Source organism: Poromitra crassiceps (assembly GCF_964638095.1).
Source record: "Poromitra crassiceps genome assembly, chromosome: 6".
NCBI classification, from domain to species: Eukaryota; Metazoa; Chordata; class Actinopteri; order Beryciformes; family Melamphaidae; genus Poromitra; species Poromitra crassiceps.
The window spans coordinates 55461367-55483965 of NC_139627.1; the positions used below are offsets into that span (position 1 = coordinate 55461367).

The following is a 22599-nucleotide window of genomic DNA, read 5'->3' on the forward strand; positions in this document are numbered from 1 at the left end:
GCTGTGGCGATTCACTTATCTCCCGATTCGATACTATCATGATTCTTGGGTGCCGATTCGATTTATATTGCGATTCTTAAGTATTGCGATTCTACGATTATTGCGATTCGATATTACGATTTATTGCGATTTTTGTTTATTTTTTTCTTTTATTTTTTCAGTTTGTTTGCTTTTTTACACTAGATTAGAACATGGGAAAAGTTGAATCATACACTAGAGACTGTATATTATATATCATGAGTAGGGCTGGGCGATATAGTTAAAAACAGGGGCGGACTGGGATCATAATTCAGGCCGGGCATTAGATACCAAGCAGGCCAGGGTGATATGGGCCAACGCGCGTGAAATTTGGGCCGTTTGAAGCCAGATTTGGGCCGTTTGAAGTCCAATTTTACAATGAGATGCACCCACTTTAACCCTGAAGTGTAATTATTACTTCAGACTAACTAATAAAGTAATAAAACCACTAGTAAACCAGTAGGCGGCGCCTGGTCTGCTGTTCAGTGAGTGGCCTGACTGCAAGCACCCAAAAAAAAATTTTTTTTTTTTTTTTTTTTTTTTTTTTTTTTTTTTTTAATTTGCGATTATCGATTCTGGAATAAAAGATCGATCCAAAAAATCGTGACATTAAAAATCGCGATACTTAGGTGAATCGATTTTTTCCCCACCCCTAATTTCCAACATAGATTATTGGCCATCAAACCCATCCTGTGAAGCTTAGACACCATCAAACCCATCCTGTGAAGCTTAGACACCACTTTCATGATTTTAGAAGTCCTCATTCCTGCAGCACATGCATTGACTATCTCTAAAATATAGTAATGTAATATAATATAATATAATATAGTATAATATAACATTTGTAACAGTTAGATAGTGTCTTAAAATGTCTATCTGTCATGCATGTCTGTCATTCTCACTGTTAGATAGTGTCATGCACTGTCATGAATGTCTGTCTTTCTCACTGCTCTCCTCAGGGCATGATGATCGACGAGGCAGACGAGTTCCTGACCGGCTCCCAGAACAAGGCCAAGAGACCTGGGGACGGCATGGGCAGCAGCATGCCGGGCGGAGGGCCCAAGAGACGGCGCTGCATGTCCCCTCTGCTGCGCCTGGGCAGGGCCTACACCCCGCCAGTCACACCCCCCGCCAGCCCACGGCCAGCTGGTGAGATCACTGCATAGAGACATTCAGAAACCACGCCCAAAACGGGGGGGGGGGGGGGGGACAGAAACTCCCCCCTCCAATCCTGCCGTTCACCTATGTCGCGTGTTGCACACAAAGATCATATATGCGGAAGATGAACACTCTCAACTTACTTCCTTGACAGCTAGATCCACATTTTTCTTCGCGTCAATTCTCAACGGCTTCCTTGTTTTGCTCGGGAGTATAAAAACTTTAACTGGCGATTTTTTTTTTACATTTGTTGTCTGCGCAGCCCCACCACACAACAGCTTTTAGCTATGTTTAATTCAAGGAAACTGACGCTGGTGTGTGGAAGTGAATGGAGAACTTTCCCCCATGATGGGCGTGGCCTATTTCATGCAGTGTCTCTATCGAGAGTGCCACACACACAGGTGCACACAGTGTTCTGTATACCGGTGTTCTGTCAATCTATGCTGCCTTTTAGAAGAAGATGCATGAGGGCTCCCCTATTGAAAAAGCCTACCTTATCTGTAAAGGGGAGACTCACCGGTCTCCATAGAATGTATGATGATGAGAATGATCTAAGAATTGAAGCTTGTTCTGCGGAGACACCGTCTAAAATGTCAAAGTAAATAATCCAAAACTAGAAGTGCACTCTGAGAGCACAGACCTCCGACAAGGCCATTAGGCCAGTCTGCTATGATCGCATCGGATCCGCTCCCAAGTGTGATGGGTTCTTCCTTGGCCCATGCTACACTCTTCCACCAAGGTTCATGGAATTTGGCCCAGTAGTTATGTAATCCTGCTGACAAATAGACAAACGGCACCGAAAACAGAACCTCCTTGGCAAGTTGGAGGAGGTAATAAATATACCTGTTATCAGAAATAAGATAACCAGCACTTAATATAGAATTAAACATTTACCATGGTTGTGTATGTTTATATATCATTTATATATAAATTGAAGCATTAGCTTCTTCCTTCCCCTTTTTTGAACATGCATGTAAATTTATTTTCTTGGTATAACATCATTCATTCATTCATTCATTCATATATATAATATCTCTATAACCCTGCAGATATGGAGAACGACGACGACGACGACGCATCTGAACCAGACTTGATCATCAACCACCTGGATCAGAACCACTACAGCCCCGAGCGGACCTGTGACTCGGAGCCGGAGTCCCTGGAGCACGAGGAGAACCACACGGGCGAGGAGCAGCGGGGCGAGGAGGAGAACGGCCAAGCCCAGGACGGTGAGCTGCAGCCGGGCAGCGAGGGAGGAGCCTCGCCGGACGACCAGCCGCCACGCTATCCATCACCTGCCACCCTGAAGGAGCAGATCTACTGCGAGAGTCTGGAGATCAACAACCAGCTAAGGGCGCTCATCACCAAGGAGATCAGGAAACCTGGCAGACGTACGTAATCAATCAATCAATCAATTAATTCTATATTTTATAATTTTATATTTATATAGCACCAAATCATAACAAGAGTTATCGCTTTACAAATGGAGCAGGCTCTTTCTTTTAGACCCAGCAATTGAAATAATTCTCACATGCACTGGCGATTTGACTGCGAGGTCATGTGACATGTCTGCGAGGCGTGGTGAGTGAGGCGTGGTGAGTGAGGCGTGGTGAGTGAGGCATGGTGAGGCGTGGTGAGTGAGGCGTGGTAAGTGAGGTGTGGTGAGTGAGGCGTGGTGAGTGAGGCGTGGTGAGTGAGGTGTGGTGAGTGAGGCGTGGTGAGTGAGGCGTGGTGAGTGAGGCTTGGTGAGTGAGGTGTGGTGAGCGAGGCGTGGTGAGGCGTGGTGACTGAGGCGTGGTGAGTGACGCGTGGTGAGGTGTGGTGGGTGAGGCGTAGTGAGGTGTGGTGAGTGAGGCATGATGAGGCGTGGTGAGTGAGGCGTGGTGAGTGAGGCGTGGTGAGCGAGGCGTGGTGAGCGAGGCGTGGTGAGTGAGGCGTGGTGAGTGAGGCGTGGTGAGTGAGGCGTGGTGAGCGAGGCGTGGTGAGCGAGGCGTGGTGAGTGAGGCGTGGTGAGTGAGGCGTGGTGAGTGAGGCGTGGTGAGTGAGGCGTGGTGAGCGAGGCGTGGTGAGCGAGGCGTGATGAGGCGTGGTGAGTGAGGCGTGGTGAGGTGTGGTGAGTGAGGCGTGGTGAGCGAGGCGTGGTGAGCGAGGCGTGGTGAGGCGTGGTGAGCCGGTACTATGCAGTCAAAAAGCGCTGCCAGTTGCACCAACTGGTCTTAACCATCGACCTATATAAGATGGACTGGGCATCAAACTGGTTCAGTGAAGCCGCTGCATGTTAGATCGCCGCTCTGGCGGTTGAATCCAGTATTAGGTCACAAGGCCCGCCTCCCCATGTTAGTGGATGGGAAAATCAAAACCGAAATAATCACAGTATACGTCAGAATTATTTTTTCCAAATGTGGTTTGTATCATTTTAGATAGTCATTATCATGCTAATGCCTGTGCAATTGGTCATTTTTCTGATCAGTTTGTTTTTAAGTAGTTATTTGACATATAAAAAGGGATAAAAATGGATGATTGACAGCTGTGGCAGCCAGTCTCAAGCCGTCATTGGCTGGACAGGCTCTTCACTTTATAGATCTATCGTCATAGACAAGACACGCGGCTTCATCGTTATGTAACGCTGCCTGGAGGTCGGGTGGCTCTGCTGGGTGTGTGGGGCCGGGAGATGGGCTCTTAGCCTGGGTAGTGCAGGCCTGGAGGTCGGGGTGGCTCATGGGTTGGCTGTGCTGGCTACCAATGGAGTGCAATAAAAATAACTTTGTTTTGAGAAAGGTGCGCGAGGAATTAACGTTGGTTGGCGACTGAAGTAAGTTCAGAAAATGTGTTTTACGAGTTACTCCAGCTACGTTATATGTATACAATGGTTTTAACATGCAGGCTAGCAATGGCGTTAGCCGCTGTTTTTCATTATTTATCGGCTTAATATTACTATAACTTAACAACCGATAACGATAGCTGGAATAACACAATAATACACATATTTTCAGAACTGACCAGGTTGTCCAACTGACAGGAAATGTGTTTTATAACGTTAACTCCCGTCCCGGGTAGGATGGATGAGGCCTAGTAGTACACAAGCACCGTTAGCTCATCGCTAACGGATTAGCATCACATACAAACTGACGTTTTATTTTTTGTAGGCTATTAAAGCAACAAACGTTTTTATATGCATATCTGGGGGAAATGCTTTGACTGTGGGGATGTTCATTCTTCACAAGCTCCTCTCTTAGTAACGATATACCAGGCAATAGACCAGGCAGCCTGGCTCACGCACTCACTGGGCTAACGTTAAGTTGGGCTGAGGGTGAGTGAGGCCTGACTGCAGCCCGGATGCCTGAAATCTCCGACAACCAAAATCAGATTTTCGTACAGGCGTCATTTTGATAAACTGATCTCATAGTGGGAATCTTCCTGGTTACTTTTGGCGAGACAAAAAATATTACAACTTAAAGTGTTATATTTACAGAGCTAGACTGTATATAAATACACAACGCACTGTGCACATTCTAGAAACAGCAGCTCTACATAAGAAAGTTCAGAGTGGAGCTCTCAGAGGTTCTCAATCAAGGGCGCTACTGCGCAGACTCTGGTTCAGTGATCTGGCCGGATTTTGGCTTCAAAAAAACATACAGGGAGGAGATAGGGACACTCCCTCCATTCATATTATAACTCAATGGTCTTAACTATGCTTGGTCGTAACTCCTACGTCGGTCTTAGTTAAGACCAGTCTTTAGAGTGGATTTATGCCTGTTGCACCAACAGGGCTTACGTCTGGTCTTAACTACGCCGGTCGTAGCAATGCGCGTCCATGTTAATTGCCGGGGAATGCCCCCTGATTGGCCCAAAAATGTGCCTCGCGACCTGCTTGGAGTGTCACTGTGCCATATGGCCACTACTGTATGTGCGTCACTACACCCTCCCTCCCTCCTCCTGTGGAAGCTCCGGGGGAAAATGGCGGCGATTGAGTGCTAGGCAGTCTGAATGAAATTGAATGTAACGTTCCCAATTCTATGTATTAAATTCTAAAAAACAACTCTCAACATTTGGGAAGGCTAAGCCACACAACTAGTTTGTTATAATCGAACGTCATGCTTCGAAGGCGACTTGACGACGATGAGGACGGTGAGGACTCAATCACAGCAGGTCTCCGCTGATAGACGACCACGGAGATCTCAGGCACTTTACGCCTCCTCCTGACCAGGCGTAATATTTACGACCGGTCTTAGTGAGAAAAAGACCAGTTGGTGCAACCGGCGTAGCTGTTAGGTCGTAAAGTTACGACCGGCTTAGATTAAGACCAGTCGTAAGACCAGTTGGTGCAACTGACCCTGATGTTTCCAATATTTTCAGCTGGGCTGTAATCTGGTCCCAATAAATCTCACGTTAGGCTGTGTCTCCATTCCTCCCATGAATGTGAATATGAGGGATCAGCCGAGCAGCATTTTGGTTGGATGGCAACGGCAATGGAACCCTATGGAGCCCAAGTGGCGCGAGGCGTGAGTGTCCGACTCTAGCCAGCTAACTCTGTTTACATTTTAAAAACTGCGACAGTTCACACAACTTTAACACGACATGCATATATTATACATCAAACTCTTGAGCTGCTTCTGCTCTCACTCAGAATGTGAAAATATAAGCGATGTCATGTATAGTTTTTGCGATATTAACGTTTGTTTGGCACAACTCATACTATTAACTGCCGCGGGGTTCCGCATTTCTGGGTGTCAAGTGACGTCACGCTGATTCGTCCTATAGATAGAGAGCAGACTGGCCCACAGGGGTTCATGTCAGGATGACATTGGTGTTACCCAGACATGCAGGCTGAGTGAAGGAAGGAAGAGGAAGGGAGGGAGGGAGATGTACTGTTGGGTTGAGTTAGTCGTCTCTTTACCGTCCATCACCATATTTGACTTTGTTCTGTGAAGCAGTGTCAAGATTGTTATTAACAGTGTTCAGAGCAGAGGAACCACTTTGACTGTAAATCTGCTGTAAAGAAAAAGAAAGAAAGACAAATCTGCTGTAAAGACAGGGTGATAGTTGTCTGACTGCGATTAGGTAGGTGTGTGTGTGTGTGTGTGTGTGTGTGTGTGTGTGTGGGCGCGGGTCCGTGTGTGTGTGTACTTGCCTCTAAATCAGGGGTGCCCAAATTCTTTCCCATGAAGGGCCAAAACTCAATCTGGGTGGAGGGCCAAGGGTCAAAAATAAACGTTGTGGAATTACATTAAAATGTATTGTGTTTTATAGAAAATTAACATTCTAAATCTAAAATAACATTTCAATATAATAATCTACTTTTTATCTGTTTGGTAATTGTAATAATTTGCAATTGGTTATATATATTAAAAAAAACATCTGCATTTGTGGGGAGCTTAAACATTTAATCAGTAAACACCCAGTTAAAAACAGTTGTATTTTCCACCTTTGTAATCAAGAGAGAAATTTGACTTAATTCACAACTTGAAAAATGCTCAAGGTACTTTGAAAATCAGCTTTATTGTCCATCTTTTGTAAACAATTTGCCATGACAATTTGCAGGGATGCAATCTCAGGAGTGAACACAGTATATCCGCAGCCACATTCAGACACTGTTTCACAAAGTCACCACATGAAAAAGCTTGTCCACCCTTTGCAATGGGGGGGGGGGGGGGGGGGGGGCGGATCCCAAATCCGTGGTGGGCCAAAACAAACAGAGCGCGGGCCGCAAATTGGTCAGCACTGCTCTAAATGGAATGTCAAGTTAAAGGGACATGTCGTGTGTATAATCCCATCCTCTCCTCTTGTTGTTTTCAGACTACGAGAAGATCTTCTACTTCCTGAAGCAGATCCAGGGCAGCCTGGACACCCGGCTCATCTTCCTACAGAACATCATCAAAGAGGCGGCCAGGTGCTGTCTCAAACCCGTTCTGACATGACCATACCAGTACCAGTACCCTGAAGATACCCATATCAAACAGTACCTCATTTCAATTCTCCCCACATGGCCCCCGCATACCCATTTTAAACGGCCCGCGGCTTATCTCTCAAAATATACTATATGTGCACCTCCACACTGTATTGGTTAATCAAGCAAGTTCACTTTGCGTTTTCTTCCGGTCACCTAACGATGACATCACTATCACACAGTTTGTAGACAAACAGCAAGTAGGGAGTACGCAGGCCAAACTAATGTTTTCAGATGGTAAACAGTAAACAAACGGTTACCTAGCAACAGACATTTCCCACTGGGTGGCGGACATGGCCACAGCAAAGAGGCGTAAGGTTGACAGCGATGGCTGCTGCTTTCAGGAGCGCTTGGAAGTTGAATACTTTCTCACTGAAAGCTGAAACCGTTACGTTTGTCTCATTGCCCTATCTTCATACAGGTGATATCCCCTATTTGCGCTTGCGCACCCGTTTGTCTTGTGCCTTAAGGCAGGGAAGATACCCGTCTGCCTTGCGCATTTGTCCAGGTGTTATGCTGAGTTTTGCACCCCCGCCCGGCAGCATCCCCACCTCACGGGAGCATATTTATACAGAAATGTAACTGTTTAAAAGTGATATAATTGTCTTGGTAGACATGACATCCCTGATTTCTAAGTTAAAACAGCCCCAAAATATGTTGGGGATGCAATTCTCGGCGGGGATGCGGAAATGTTCACGGCACGTGTCGCAGGTGCAATTAGAGCCGTGCCAAAATCATCTGCGCCCCAAAATGCCTGCGCAAACGGGATTTGGGCGGTCTTAACTACAGTAACAGAATTATTCACAGGTGTGGCCAGGCAATGCTGGGCATTACGTCAATCAAAACCAATCAGATTCCCGTCTCGCGATCGCTGTTTGCGCGAGGCATCCAATATGCTGTAATTCTCTCCATGCGTAATAGAGTGGACTCACTCATGCCGAGGACAAAGAGAGATGGAGAGAGCTTGTGACAGATCGGCTGTGGTGCCAACGACCCTCCGGGTTATGGGATAGGTGAAGGTGAATAGCCTATTCCAAGTAGGCTACAATGTACAAGTTTTCTCAATTAATTTACCATAATCCCTCCTTGCGATGTGATAAAAGTTTCTCAGTGAATTATAGTTGATTGCCTCACCGAATCATCTGCTGGTTACCCAATTTTAGCAGCAGAATTTGATGCACTCCGTGCGTAATGATGTTTCTGCGCTGCACAGCGCGGAGATTATGGTGCGATCAAGTGCAGCGAGGTATTTAGCCCTAAGAGGTCCTTTTCAAAGCTCTTAGCGCAGTAATTGCGCGCTGCTGACGATAGGATAATGCCATCTATCCCCACATTTTAGCGCTGAAACGCCTGCTTTGTGGCACGCCTATGCCCAGTACAATTATAACAGGCATGCGCTTGTGCCCGCCCCCCAATTTGCATTGCGCACGGCGTTAAACGAGCGCAAACGCTAAATTACCGCTTTTGGGAAGATAGGACCCCATCTCTGTTATGAAAGAGTTGAACGTGAAGAGACATTAGGAGACTTAAGCATAATTCACCAGCGATTGTCTGACAGTGAACCAAACAGCCTAGTAACTATCATTATGGCTCTGAAAAGACAAATCCTTCCAGTACAATATTGTAAATATGTGATATTTTTTTTATAACCCATATGCTGCGAGAACAGATGGCCCCCAGGTATTTTTACATTACTGCATCTAATCTGGCCCCCATTCAAAACAGTTTGCGTCCCCCTGCCTTAAAGGGGCCCAGGCCTACAAACAAGCTGTGAAGAATAGCATGTGGAGTTGTGCTTTTGAAATGCGTGTTTCTGTGTTTGAGTTTGCTGTGTTTGAGTTGTGGATCCCGTGTCCCTCGCGGATCGTTGCCTAAGTCCTCTCTGTCAGAACTTTCCTCAAGTCAAGAGCAATGCTGTGTCCCAAACCCATAAGCCCACGGTGCCACTCCCCCTACGGACCACTCCACAAACACCACCCACATCCCCCTACTTTTCAAATGACCAACTCAACATCAGTGTTTCCCCTACCATTCTACAGGCCAACGGCGCCCCCGCCAGGCCATTTTTCTAGGGGAAACACTGAACATGTTCTACCAACCTGACCACCCCCCCCCCCCCCCCCCCAAAAAAAATAATAATATATATATATATTTTTTTTTTTAAGTGGCTGAAAAGAAAAAGTACCTTACATTACTGCAGGACTAATCCCCCACTCTATCTGTAGCTTTTCTCTCTATCTATGTTCTCTACCTATTTATATCTATCGATCTATCTTTTCTCTATATCTCTTTCTCAATCTATCTATCTTCTTCTTCATGGTCACTCTCATCCACAGCGAATCTGCTGCGTGGTCTAATCACTCTTGATGATCGCCTTGACATTTTTATTTCAATAAAAGAATCATAAAACACACAAAAATGCAGAAAAACACGGCAAAAAATTCCAGTGACAATGTTTTTCTCCTCCATTTGTACCTTTGCACCTTTTTTGGAGAGGGCCGCCTCTCTGAAAGCATAGAAGTCAATGATCGGAATGCCGACACTTCGGAATGGCGAGAGGACCCCGGTAAATGGAAGCGTTGGCGTTCCCTTATGTTTTAAATTGATTTTTATGAATGGGAAGGCGATCTACCAGCACGGCCTTTAACACATTGAATGCCAGCCATGTTTTCATTCCTGTAGGTAAGTTGTGCCAGGGGTGTTTTTGACGATTCTGGCTCATTTTAGAACAGCCGAGGATTCTTTTCTGTTAAGAATTCATGAACACCAATCATCTAAAAATAACTAATAGAATGTGTGCTTTCTCTGTCTAAAAGAGTTAGTTTGCAGAGTTAGTAGTTATGTAGATATTAGCCGTTGAGTACAGCATGGTTTCAGCGTCTGGAAATTTATTCAGAGATAAATGGCTTTTTGTGAAACAGTCACTTTAACCATTCATTTTTGGCATCAGTAAGACCGTCAGACATTCTAAACAATAGTTTTGAACAGTAATTTCCTCCATAACAACAGGAAACACCCCTCTCATTCAAACTCCTCCCTCCGTGTGTCTTCTCCTCCTTCCTCCTGGCTGTACAGCGGGCGTGTCAGAAGCGCTTTTGCTGCTGCCTGCCTGTGTGCCTGCCTGCCTGCTTGCCTGCGTGCGGACGCTCCTTGTGCGAGTCAAGATGGGCCGGGGAATGCGTGGGCGATGGGCAGATGTTGATTCTGGCCTTTCTGAGGTGTTTCAAAGTGTGTTTCACCTATGATCTATTTTACAAATCGCTCTCCGCTCTCTGTGTGCTGCTGCCGGTGCGCGGCCGCTCTCAGGCAAGACAAGTCTTGAATGGATTACTGTAAAATCGCCTGCCATTTCCTTGAACGGCTTGCCCCCGCGGCAGTTTTTTCTTTGATTTCGGTCGTCTGGGGGAGCACTGTCAACACTTAGTGGGTCGGTAAAATAGATTATACACATTCTCTTGCTCCAATAGTGATCTCGAAGATGTAAAAGTTGTTGATTGATGTCCCACCGTCAAAAAAAAAAAATGTTTATGTAAGACGAGTAAACTCGGCTCTGGCACTTAAGCGTTGGATTATGTAAGACGAATTATTTCGGCTATGGCACTTAAGGTGTTAAGATCTACCGGTAGATCGCGATTTACATATTGCCCTAGCCACTATTCCTACCCACCCCTTGAATCCCGATTCCACCTTCCTATTAGGGATGCACCGATTGCCATTTTCTTGGCCGATTCCGATTTCCGATTTTTGAATAGTCTGACTTGCCGATTCCGATTTTTTTTTCTAAAAACAACAATTGACAGCTTACACAAACGTTTTTGTAACTTTGTTTAAAAATTAAGATTCATAGAACAATTCTTACATCTAATGGGGATCCAAATAAACAAATAAACAATTCTTATCATTTGCATGAAGTAGGACCTTCTCACTCAAACACATCTCAAAATAAAAGTGTTCCAGGTTAGGCTACTGGACAGAGCTTTTTTGTGCAAATACAATGAATACAAAAATTAAATTAAATCCAATAGCCTATATCCCACAGCTATCATGCATTTACTTTTCCAAAAGAAAACAGGTGCAACAGAACATCAAAATGATCCATGGACAAGGAGTTTATAGACTGGCTCCAGACCAGTCCTCTTGAGTAGAGGGGAAATTAGTTTATGAGTTACAGTAACGATCTTCAGTCTGAATATCAGGCGGAGTTTACACACAGTCCGAAGTTTGGTATGCGTATTTTTATCTGCCATCCGAAAAAATATCGTCACGCACAGAAAACGTTGCACACTTGTGAGTCCGATGCATTTTTATTATTATGTCCGTCGTTCTCATGTCGTTCTATTTGCAATACGAAACAAATAGTCTCTCCTGTATCCACGTCACGTTACAACATGACTTGACAGGCTGAGGCAGCAGCGCTGATGTGGAATGGAAAAGCAGGTCGGGGAATGGTTATACTGGACACACTCGCCAAGCCGGCTGTGCGCGGTGGCGGGTTGCTGGAGCACCGCTTCCCGGGGAGAGAGAGCAGAGAGAGGGGGGCCAGTGAGGTGAAGCGAGCCGCTCTGACTGGACTCCAGCCGAGCGGGACACGGCCGCACCTCTGTCTCCACGGCTTATTTTCGACTTGCATGTGTGACAAACTGCGAGATTTGTCTACTTCACTGACGGTGAAAAAAATCCACAACGAGGAAGATATGCTGGCGTGTGTGGTGTGGTGGCTGGGTGCCTGTCTCGGTGCTTTGGGGTGCGCGCACGTCATGTGAAAATCGGCTCACAGAATCGGCTATTTAGAGTGACCGGAACAGATCACCGATCGAGGCCGATCACGTGAAAATCGGCCATTTCCGGTCACGTGCCGATCGATCGGTGCATCCCTACTTCCTATCCCTAGTGGCAGCCATTTTCTCACTAAACGTCCGTGAGTGAGTGAGTGAGTGAATGAGTGAGTGAGGGACTGACTAGTCTCGCGTAGTCAGACCCACCGTCGACGTCAGCAAGCTTCCAGCGACGGAGGGTCTGAATCACACGAGACTTCCGGCGCTCCGGTCAGATGCTTTACGCAAAATCTGGTTGGCTGGACTGTGACGGACGTTACGTCATACAGCGCGTCATACAGCGCGTCATACAGCGCGTCATACAGCGCGTCATACAGCGCGTCATACAGCGCGTCATACAGCGTGCCTCCCATACTACAGTGCGTTCAGTGGAACACCGTGAAGAGAGAAGTGATAAAAGGAGCGACCAAACAGTAGATAGACTGTCTTACAGGATCAAACAGTAGATAGACTGTCTTACAGGATCAAACAGTAGATAGACTGTCTTACAGGATCAAACAGTAGATAGACTGTCTTACAGGATCAAACAGTAGATAGGCTGTCTTACAGGATCAAACAGTAGATAGGCTGTCTTACAGGATCAAACAGTAGATAGACTGTCTTACAGGATCAAACAGTAGATAGACTGTCTTACAGGATCAAACAGTATATAGGCTGTCTTACAGGATCAAACAGTAGATAGACTGTCTTACAGGATCAAACAGTAGATAGGCTGTCTTACAGGATCAAACAGTAGATAGACTGTCTTACAGGATCAAACAGTAGATAGACTGTCTTACAGGATCAAACAGTATATAGGCTGTCTTACAGGATCAAACAGTAGATAGACTGTCTTACAGGATCAAACAGTAGATAGACTGTCTTACAGGATCAAACAGTAGATAGACTGTCTTACAGGATCAAACAGTAGATAGGCTGTCTTACAGGATCAAACAGTAGATAGACTGTCTTACAGGATCAAACAGTAGATAGGCTGTCTTACAGGATCAAACAGTAGATAGACTGTCTTACAGGATCAAACAGTAGATAGACTGTCTTACAGGATCAAACAGTATATAGGCTGTCTTACAGGATCAAACAGTAGATAGACTGTCTTACAGGATCAAACAGTAGATAGGCTGTCTTACAGGATCAAACAGTAGATAGACTGTCTTACAGGATCAAACAGTAGATAGACTGTCTTACAGGATCAAACAGTAGATAGGCTGTCTTACAGGATCAAACAGTAGATAGGCTGTCTTACAGGATCAAACAGTAGATAGACTGTCTTACAGGATCAAACAGTAGATAGACTGTCTTACAGGATCAAACAGTATATAGGCTGTCTTACAGGATCAAACAGTATATAGGCTGTCTTACAGGATCAAACAGTAGATAGACTGTCTTACAGGATCAAACAGTAGATAGGCTGTCTTACAGGATCAAACAGTATATAGACTGTCTTACAGGATCAAACAGTATATAGACTGTCTTACAGGATCAAACAGTAGATAGACTGTCTTACAGGATCAAACAGTATATAGACTGTCTTACAGGATCAAACAGTAGATAGACTGTCTTACAGGATCAAACAGTAGATAGACTGTCTTACAGGATCAAACAGTATATAGGCTGTCTTACAGGATCAAACAGTAGATAGACTGTCTTACAGGATCAAACAGTAGATAGACTGTCTTACAGGATCAAACAGTAGATAGACTGTCTTACAGGATCAAACAGTAGATATGCTGTCTTACAGGATCAAACAGTAGATAGACTGTCTTACAGGATCAAACAGTAGATAGACTGTCTTACAGGATCAAACAGTAGATAGGCTGTCTTACAGGATCAAACAGTAGATAGACTGTCTTACAGGATCAAACAGTAGATAGGCTGTCTTACAGGATCAAACAGTAGATAGACTGTCTTACAGGATCAAACAGTATATAGGCTGTCTTACAGGATCAAACAGTAGATAGACTGTCTTACAGGATCAAACAGTAGATAGGCTGTCTTACAGGATCAAACAGTAGATAGACTGTCTTACAGGATCAAACAGTAGATAGACTGTCTTACAGGATCAAACAGTAGATAGGCTGTCTTACAGGATCAAACAGTAGATAGACTGTCTTACAGGATCAAACAGTAGATAGACTGTCTTACAGGATCAAACAGTAGATAGGCTGTCTTACAGGATCAAACAGTAGATAGGCTGTCTTACAGGATCAAACAGTAGATAGACTGTCTTACAGGATCAAACAGTAGATAGACTGTCTTACAGGATCAAACAGTAGATAGGCTGTCTTACAGGATCAAACAGTAGATAGACTGTCTTACAGGATCAAACAGTATATAGGCTGTCTTACAGGATCAAACAGTAGATAGACTGTCTTACAGGATCAAACAGTAGATAGACTGTCTTACAGGATCAAACAGTAGATAGACTGTCTTACAGGATCAAACAGTAGATAGACTGTCTTACAGGATCAAACAGTAGATAGGCTGTCTTACAGGATCAAACAGTAGATAGACTGTCTTACAGGATCAAACAGTAGATAGACTGTCTTACAGGATCAAACAGTAGATAGGCTGTCTTACAGGATCAAACAGTAGATAGACTGTCTTACAGGATCAAACAGTAGATAGACTGTCTTACAGGATCAAACAGTAGATAGACTGTCTTACAGGATCAAACAGTAGATAGGCTGTCTTACAGGATCAAACAGTAGATAGGCTGTCTTACAGGATCAAACAGTAGATAGACTGTCTTACAGGATCAAACAGTAGATAGACTGTCTTACAGGATCAAACAGTAGATAGACTGTCTTACAGGATCAAACAGTAGATAGGCTGTCTTACAGGATCAAACAGTAGATAGACTGTCTTACAGGATCAAACAGTAGATAGACTGTCTTACAGGATCAAACAGTAGATAGGCTGTCTTACAGGATCAAACAGTAGATAGACTGTCTTACAGGATCAAACAGTAGATAGACTGTCTTACAGGATCAAACAGTAGATAGGCTGTCTTACAGGATCAAACAGTAGATAGACTGTCTTACAGGATCAAACAGTAGATAGGCTGTCTTACAGGATCAAACAGTAGATAGACTGTCTTACAGGATCAAACAGTAGATAGACTGTCTTACAGGATCAAACAGTAGATAGGCTGTCTTACAGGATCAAACAGTAGATAGGCTGTCTTACAGGATCAAACAGTAGATAGGCTGTCTTACAGGATCAAACAGTAGATAGACTGTCTTACAGGATCAAACAGTAGATAGACTGTCTTACAGGATCAAACAGTAGATAGGCTGTCTTACAGGATCAAACAGTAGATAGACTGTCTTACAGGATCAAACAGTATATAGGCTGTCTTACAGGATCAAACAGTAGATAGACTGTCTTACAGGATCAAACAGTAGATAGACTGTCTTACAGGATCAAACAGTAGATAGACTGTCTTACAGGATCAAACAGTAGATAGACTGTCTTACAGGATCAAACAGTAGATAGGCTGTCTTACAGGATCAAACAGTAGATAGACTGTCTTACAGGATCAAACAGTAGATAGACTGTCTTACAGGATCAAACAGTAGATAGGCTGTCTTACAGGATCAAACAGTAGATAGACTGTCTTACAGGATCAAACAGTAGATAGACTGTCTTACAGGATCAAACAGTAGATAGACTGTCTTACAGGATCAAACAGTAGATAGGCTGTCTTACAGGATCAAACAGTAGATAGGCTGTCTTACAGGATCAAACAGTAGATAGACTGTCTTACAGGATCAAACAGTAGATAGACTGTCTTACAGGATCAAACAGTAGATAGACTGTCTTACAGGATCAAACAGTAGATAGACTGTCTTACAGGATCAAACAGTAGATAGACTGTCTTACAGGATCAAACAGTAGATAGACTGTCTTACAGGATCAAACAGTAGATAGGCTGTCTTACAGGATCAAACAGTAGATAGGCTGTCTTACAGGATCAAACAGTAGATAGGCTGTCTTACAGGATCAAACAGTAGATAGGCTGTCTTACAGGATCAAACAGTAGATAGACTGTCTTACAGGATCAAACAGTAGATAGACTGTCTTACAGGATCAAACAGTAGATAGACTGTCTTACAGGATCAAACAGTAGATAGACTGTCTTACAGGATCAAACAGTAGATAGACTGTCTTACAGGATCAAACAGTAGATAGGCTGTCTTACAGGATCAAACAGTAGATAGACTGTCTTACAGGATCAAACAGTAGATAGACTGTCTTACAGGATCAAACAGTAGATAGACTGTCTTACAGGATCAAACAGTAGATAGACTGTCTTACAGGATCAAACAGTAGATAGGCTGTCTTACAGGATCAAACAGTAGATAGACTGTCTTACAGGATCAAACAGTAGATAGACTGTCTTACAGGATCAAACAGTAGATAGACTGTCTTACAGGATCAAACAGTAGATAGACTGTCTTACAGGATCAAACAGTAGATAGACTGTCTTACAGGATCAAACAGTAGATAGACTGTCTTACAGGATCAAACAGTAGATAGACTGTCTTACAGGATCAAACAGTAGATAGGCTGTCTTACAGGATCGTAGTTGATCTCTATTGTCCCAACTGAATGATTTGGAGCAAAGAAGGCAGCCAAAGTTAGCAGTTTTAGTCGGCGTGGTGGTGAAGTTGATGTTTTCACCCAGGGTCTATTTAGCTAACACATTCTGAATGCACCGCTCCACGAGGTCCGTGGTTGGTCAATTTGTGTGTCTGTCAGGCATGCTGGTTTTTTGTTGTCTTGGGGGGGGCGGGCGTTAACCACTTTTGAGAGTTGTGCTCCAGACTTAGATATCATGTACGGCTGGCACTGCCTGGAAGATCATTGGGTCTGTATTACTGTAGCTGGTTCTGATGGACATTCACTTGGGTACATGGGTCAGAATGCATTATGACAGGAACCTGCACTGAGCTGAAGGCATAGCAAAGCACAGAGCATTTAGCCAATGGTTCAATTTGTGAACGTGTGGTTCTGTAAACAGAAATGAAATAACAGTGTTTCAAACATACACTTAAGATAAGGAAGTAGGCTTCATGAAACATAGGACTGTGATTCACCAAAGGTAAAATTATACACATTCATAACTAAAACACATTAGGCTGTAGTAAATTACTCTATTTAGCCTCATATCAAATGCATTCATTTACAAAGGCTGCCATCGTCAAACAAAATGCACCAAGTCATATTTAAACACAATGAGATGGCACCAGTGATTATTCTACCTAGACAGTGCTGTAAATCAAACCCCCATAGTCTTAACAGTGTTGTTATGCTGGTAAACAGCGCCCTCCAGTGACCGAAATTATACCATCAGTTACCTTATACAAGATGGCACTAAATCGTCCACCATCGATTATTAAACAGTGAAACTGACAAACTAAGCACAGTAACAACGGAAATACTGAACAACATACACACACACTTATGACACAGTCATTTCCACAGTTGCACAGTTCAAGAGCTATTGACGGACAAATGGCTTAAATACGCCCACAAATAAGTAGTTGCAGACTTAATTAGAGGGGGCGAAGTGCGCCTAATCTGGCTCCACGAGACTTTTGCGTCTCCCCAGTAGAAAAACTCCCACAATGCTCTGCGGCTACGATAGCAGCCTATCAGAGGCCATAGGGGCTTGCTGCTGTCTGAGGAAGGGCTTTGCCCCCCGAAGCGTCACACGCTTGTGCTGCTAACTGAATCAATCTTTAGGAGCAGCATTCACCAGAGTGCAGACTTCTGCTTTGTCTTACCTTCGCTTGCACGGCGGTCCTGCACCTGCTCTTCACTTTTTATTGTTTGGTTGTGTGTTCCTTTTTTCTTTCTTTTTTACCTTTTTGCATAGGGCTGCTGCTGCCTATTCACCTTATTCTTTGCCCATACAAGGACGCTTCTGCATGATGTCATTTCGTAATCGTCTTTGCGGTTTTAAACACGGAAGTAGAGGACGCCTACCGCAGTCATTTAGACTTGCCAAAAAGCTGTTTTCAAGCAAAAAAAAAAACCCAAACTGTTTTAAAGTTTTAATATTTGGCGGGTGAGAACGTAACATATTATGTGACCAGTTTATCAGAATAACGCCTATTGGAAATCCTTAACGAGCAGCGAGGACCGGGAGCGCTGATCGTGCTGCTGACACCGGCCGGACACTAGTTAGCTATCTGTCAAACCCTACTGTAGTTAGGCTACTGGCAGTGAGAAAACACTGTCGACGTGCTTTTGTAACTAACGTTAAATGCCGACCGGGTACAGCCATCGGCTCCTCGCAGCAGTAACGTTATGAACATGTAACTGAAGTTGGCCGCAGTGTAGCTTAATTCTGAATGTTGCCAAACTTCATTCATACTGACGTTTTATTTTGAAAATGGCCGCCAACTATCGCTGAACCGGAAGAACAAATACGTTGCGGCGAACGGAAGAGGGAAAAAGTGGGCGTAGTGAATAAGGTGAATAAAGACAGTCCGCATGTCTGGGAACGCCCATACAGGCTCTAGGAATGCCCACAATAGACGCTGGGTTAGCCTGGGGGCGGGGTCAGGGTGGGGTAAATTCCCCCGTTCTATCCATTCAGCAAAGTTAGAATTTAGCTGATAGCCCAGCCCAGGCAGACACGATCGGGGATTTAACCACCGCAGTAAACGCACATCTGAGCAGGCGTCTTGTGTTCTGCTCTAGAACCCCCAAACCTGTAGTTTAGAGCCACAGCACCGTCTTTTGGTGAGTCAGCCCATGAGATATATCGGCAGTTTTACCCCACTCGCGCGCCAGCCATTTAACATTTTGTGGGCGTTCCCAGACATGCGGACTGTCTCTATAGAGACACTGCAAAACGCGTCATCATTCAGAAGCCACGCCTGACTGGATAGCCTACTTTAGATCATGACTGGATAGCCTACTTTAGAGCATGACTGCTTTGGCCTCATCGTAGGGGAAAATATGAGAATGAAGCTATCTCCTACTCCTGCTGAATTAAGCTTAAAATACGTTCATAGACGACTAGAGAATGTAATTAATATTAATTTCCCTCATTAATGATACATCATTTCACCCGCCCGCAACCCATCCGCTATTAATCAGAATGTTAATTACTATGATCTGCCCCACCCGCACTGCGCGATATCTGTGGTCAGCGCAGATAAAACTGCAGCCCGCGCATCACTCCTGCCCTGACTTTTCCATCTTATGACCCTGGCGGTGCCAGCACCGTGGGCGGGGGGGAATGCTATACAAAGAAAGTTATGAAAACACATCACAACATTTTAGTACAATAACGTTATGTTTTTATCCTTTGTTCTGTGCACAGGTTCAAGAAGCGCGTCCTCATCGAGCAGCTGGAGAACTTTCTAGAAGAGATCCACAGCAGATCCAATAACATGAATCACCTGGACGAGATACTCTGAGATGCGCTCATTCCCACACAGAACTGACTTTTATGTACCCGACAACCCTCTACCCCCTCCAACCCCTCTAACCCCCTCTACCAGGCCCCGCGGAGACCGCCCCTCCAACCCCCTCTACCAGGCCCCCGCGGAGACCAACCCCCCAACCCCCTCTACCAGGCCCCGCGGAGACCACCCCTCCAACCCCCTCTACCAGGCCCCGCGGAGACCACCCCTCCAACCCCCTCTACCAGGCCCCGCGGAGACCACCCCTCCAACCCCCTCTACCAGGCCCCGCGGAGACCACCCCTCCAACCCCCTCTACCAGGCCCCGCGGAGACCACCCCTCCAACCCCCTCTACCAGGCCCCGCGGAGACCACCCCTCCAACCCCCTCTACCAGGCCCCGCGGAGACCACCCCTCCAACCCCCTCTACCAGGCCCCGCGGAGACCACCCCTCCAACCCCCTCTACCAGGCCCTGCGGAGACCACCCCTCCAACCCCCTCTACCAGGCCTCGCGGAGACCACCCCTCCAACCCCCTCTACCAGGCCCCGCGGAGACCACCCCTCCAACCCCCTCTACCAGGCCCTGTGGAGACCACCCCTCCAACCCCCTCTACCAGGCCCTGTGGAGACCACCCCTCCAACCCCCTCTACCAGGCCCTGTGGAGACCACCCCTCCAACCCCCTCTACCAGGCCCCGCGGAGACCACCCCTCCAACCCCCTCTACCAGGCCCCGCGGAGACCACCCCTCCAACCCCCTCTACCAGGCCCTGTGGAGACCACCCCTCCAACCCCCTCTACCAGGCCCTGTGGAGACCACCCGAGACAGCATCCAGCTCTCACGCCACTGCTTCCTCCACTCTCTTTAATTGTCTCAACATCACTGTTTGCTGGCTGCATTGGTTTCCACATAAACTAAAGGCAGTTGTGACCCAGGACGATGCTAGTGCATTCCTCAGATGTCCAGTAGGGGGAATGAAAGAGCATTTTATTGCTACATGTGATGACTACGGAAAGCACTTTGTGTGTGTGTGTGTGTGTGTGTGTGTACGGCTCCCTTCCATTCCATGAACCTGCCCTCCTGCACGCGCGCCCTCTGTCATTCCCTACTCTGATGACATTTTGTTTGGCTACGTTTCAGTGATAAGGTGGAAACTAGGGATACACGATATGGATTTAAGATGGAAACTAGGGATACACGATATGGATTTAAGGTGGAAACTAGGGATACACAATATGGATTTAAGGTGGAAACTAGGGATACACGATATGGATTTAAGGTGGAAACTAGGGATACACGATATGGATTTAAGGTGGAAACTAGGGATACACGATATGGATTTCCCCCCCCAGCCTATACCGACAATGACAATTCCCTGCTTCTCATGGCCGATCATTTCTTTTTTTTTAAGAAGTTGATAACCTGTAGTTTATGCTCATCAGGCTAAGATGTAGTGAGCAAAGATGGAGGATGTAATGTTCCATAGCTCTGACCTAACCAAATCTAACTGACATCACTATTGTGAACACAGCAAAAACAAAGAACAGCTCAGACTCTTCAAATGTAACTTTATTTTTTCTAGTTAAGTGCATCAAAAAACTAGCTTTTATAGATCATTTGGTCTCCGAAATGCTTTGACATAATATGCCCGAGTGAAATGTTCTATGCTCTCTCCTGATTCTAAATATAGCTGAATCGCTTGGTCTGACCAGGTAAAACTATTTTTTATAAGCGTTTTACAAAATGTCTATGGAAAAAGGAATGGCGGATGAAATCCCTTGATTGGTATACCTAGAGAGGGTGTGAGTTTAGCTCTCTATGACTGCTTAGTCTGCAGGTAAAACACATATAGTAGACTGGCCCCTGTTTCATGTTGTGCTTAAAGGTATCCATTATCCAACGGAGTTTTCATTGTAAACAACTCCTTTTGTATAGCTATTATCGTCGATATTTATTGGCTAGAATAATACCGATACCGACAATAGCCGATAAATATACATTTCCAATTTATCGGCACCGATATACTGTGTATGGTGTATGGATATACTGTGTATATGGATATACTGGTAGGTATATGGATATACTGGTATGTGTGTATATGGATATACTGTGTATATGGATATACTGGTATATATGGTGCATCCCTAGTGGAAACTGGGACGAGCAGTAGCGAATCCCTTGATCAGAGAAGCGGAGTGACCGAGGGTGGGCGGGGCTCTGGGATGGAATGCTTCACACCTGTACCTGTGTGAGGTGAGGTGAGGTGAGGAGAGGATGGACCCTGTGAGAAGGTGCTGTGTGGGCTTTCAACCAACTCAGGGTCAAAGCAGAAATCCAGTCATGTTATGAAGTGTCATTCGTTTTGTCTTCCTCATGCTTTCCATTCACTCGGTTCACTTTCCCCTCGATGCGGTCTTAAGTTACTGTTTTGCCATTTTGTTTTGTGGGACGTCGCTAGTCTTGATGCACTTTTTAGTGTCCTGATTCTCATTGTGTTTGACTCGTGACATTTGGTGACCGACTTTTACCACTCCACTAAGAGAGAAGCACTCCACTGCTGTGTCCACAAATGGGTGCAGCATCGTTTAACTACCTGGTTCGCGATGACGAGGATTCCGTAGTCCAAATTGGTTTTTGCCATGTAACACTGAAAGCACACACTTTCGGTGCCCTCTGGTGGGGGTAGAAAACCGTTGCATGATGTCCAGTATGTCTGGAGATAAATCGCCTTGTGTGACTTTGTCTTTAGCGATACAGGTTTTCAGCAAGACTCATACAAACGAAAAATAGACCTTTTGAACCATGTGGGATGTTGAACTACAGGGACAATAGCTCAGGAACTGACAATAATGCGTCACGGTTAGCAATAACATTGGCACTAACATTGCCCCAGATTTTTTAGCTTTATTTGAATGGAAAACTGTTGATATGAGATGGCCAACTGTTTTGGAGTGTTAACGACCTGAGGTCTTGGATGCTAACTTGTCTCCCCCCCCCCCCCCCCTCGGCCGCCCAACTCCTTTTTCCACCATGAATCTCCAATCAACTCCTTGCCGTTGACCACCGATGGACTTTTGTACATTTGAGAAATGCGTATTTAATGTAATTTTTAAAAAAAATGCCTAAAACTACCTTTTTACAAAACAAATGTCAACAATCACTCTATTGGTCGAACTTGTTCACTCTTTCTCAAATCGACACAAGTCATTGAGGTAAGGTC

The 22599-nt window shown here is 45.1% G+C and overlaps 1 protein-coding gene across 1 annotated transcript in view; it reads left to right on the forward strand.

The window, feature by feature from the left end:
- Window positions 1–19394, forward strand: part of ints6 (integrator complex subunit 6) — a gene marked incomplete at both ends in the record, with an annotated part of 71996 nt that extends 52602 nt beyond the window's left edge. Inside the window, 4 exons of the mRNA XM_083638314.1 lie at window positions 978–1167; window positions 2226–2567; window positions 6973–7066; window positions 19298–19394. Coding sequence (XP_083494440.1) covers window positions 978–1167; window positions 2226–2567; window positions 6973–7066; window positions 19298–19394 — 723 coding nt within the window. The remainder of the gene's footprint in view (window positions 1–977; window positions 1168–2225; window positions 2568–6972; window positions 7067–19297) is intronic.
- Between the last annotated feature and the right edge of the window lie 3205 nt (window positions 19395–22599).